The sequence below is a fragment of the Selaginella moellendorffii genome, unplaced genomic scaffold (genome assembly GCF_000143415.4).
Source record: "Selaginella moellendorffii unplaced genomic scaffold, v1.0 SELMOscaffold_193, whole genome shotgun sequence".
NCBI classification, from domain to species: domain Eukaryota; kingdom Viridiplantae; phylum Streptophyta; class Lycopodiopsida; order Selaginellales; family Selaginellaceae; genus Selaginella; species Selaginella moellendorffii.
Window position 1 is genome coordinate 2,069 of NW_003314453.1, and position 1,705 is coordinate 3,773.

At 44.4% G+C, this 1,705-nt stretch overlaps 1 protein-coding gene across 1 annotated transcript in view; it reads right to left on the reverse strand.

Moving 5' to 3' along the window:
- LOC9638302 (probable phospholipid-transporting ATPase 4) overlaps positions 1 to 1,705 on the reverse strand; it is a 7,675-nt gene that overhangs the window by 1,691 nt on the left and 4,279 nt on the right. The window contains exons 11-14 of the mRNA XM_024667761.1: positions 1,404 to 1,703; positions 1,223 to 1,321; positions 923 to 994; positions 7 to 763 (exon numbers count right to left, since the gene is read on the reverse strand). Of these exons, the coding sequence (XP_024523529.1) occupies positions 7 to 763; positions 923 to 994; positions 1,223 to 1,321; positions 1,404 to 1,703 (1,228 nt within the window). The remainder of the gene's footprint in view (positions 1 to 6; positions 764 to 922; positions 995 to 1,222; positions 1,322 to 1,403; positions 1,704 to 1,705) is intronic.

The window sequence follows — 1,705 nt, forward strand, 5'->3', positions numbered from 1 at the left end:
AAGCACCAATTGCATACTCTATAACTGCCACCTTTCCTTTTGGCGAACGTTGCTCGTCAAGGGAGCGGAGAATTGCTGGAAAAAGTATTTTAATGTCGTATGCATTTCCAATAGCTTGTAAAGCTGCTGCCGCAAGCTCGCAAGTGGCATGCCTTGAGTCCACCAGTCGAGGAAATAGAAGCGGAAGCATTAAATCTAGCTGAACTCCAAATCCCTTCTTACATGCCTTTACCAGATCAACCACTATAGAAAGTGCCGCCTGAGAAACTTTGAAGTGTGCATCCGTCAAATGGTCCCGGAGCAATCTTATGATGCTATCAAAACACTGGTGGATCTCTGACAGGCCCTTTGAACCTTGGTGTAGAAATTTCTTGATGGAAGAAAATGCTCCCACTCTGACAGACCAATCAGCAGTTTTACTAAGACTTTCTGCAAGAGTCTCGTCTAACGATATCATCCCAGAAATGCAGCAGGGTTCTCCTGGATCTTGTGTAGCATTACAACAACTTTGGCCCTGGCGTGTTTGTGCTTGAGTTTCGTCAGGATTGTTGTCAGCTACTCGAGGTTCGCTGATGATCACGGAGACTCCATCATGATCACTACCATCAAGGTGAACATCTAATTGAAATGAAGGTGATGCAAGCTGGGGAGCAGACGGTGCAGCTATTGTTGACCGCACGTTATTTGAAGGGCCATGCTTTAACAAGTAGCTTCCTGCTAGAAACCTGGGTAAAGTTTTAGCTATAATTCCCATAAAACAAACCTGCTGGGGACGCGTTTTCATTCAGCTGTTTTTTCATCCCAGCAACAGGAGATGGCACTTTTGGTCCACATGTGCATACCCTTGAATCAATCTTTCCAAGCATAAAGATCAAGCTTTCAGTTCCAATCTTAGCTCGTGAACAAGAACCTAAATAAGTACCTGACCAGGCCGCCGTAAGGAAAATGTTCGAATCTCATCTTTAAAATGGTCTCCCTTTTTCTGATATAGCTTCTGGAAGATGCATACGAATGGAACTCTTACCGTAAATGAATTGATTTGTACCTCCAAAATTTTCATAGTGGCTTCCTTAACATGAGTTTAGATCTTTAACCAAGTCCAAAACCTGTGCAAACAAAACGCAAGTCAAGTCCAGAATAGAAAATGAAGATTCTTCGATTTTACCACTGGAAGTAAAAGCTGGACGACAGGGAGTTCGTCTAGAGAAAAAAGTCTAATTACGGAGTCTAGCACTCGCACAAACTCCTCACGAACTTTACAGTTGTAATGTTGAGACGCATTAGTGCTGATCCTTTCAATTACCATCGTCGGTGAGAATATCTGAAAGGCGTCAACAACTAGAAGACCATGCATAGTTGTTCTTATTTGCCAGGCAAGCAAAATTTTCAAGATTGTCAACTACCTGCATGAGAGCTAGCAGGAGTCCACGCCCTGCATCACGGACGGACTGCTTGTCGTCTCCAAGTCTATCTATAATTGCAGGCAGCAGCGCCATGAAATCTAGCTGGAGTCTATCACCAGCGAGAGACGCTGCTGATGCAAGAACGTGAAGGGCTCCCTGACATACTTCATGATCTCGGTCCTTAAGGAGATCAACGGTGGCATTGAGTAGGTTTCCCACATCCGTCGCATTCAAACTTTTCTGGTTCCTGTCAAGAACTGCTTGCAGCTTCTGTACGACAGCAACTCTCTCTCGGTCATCCT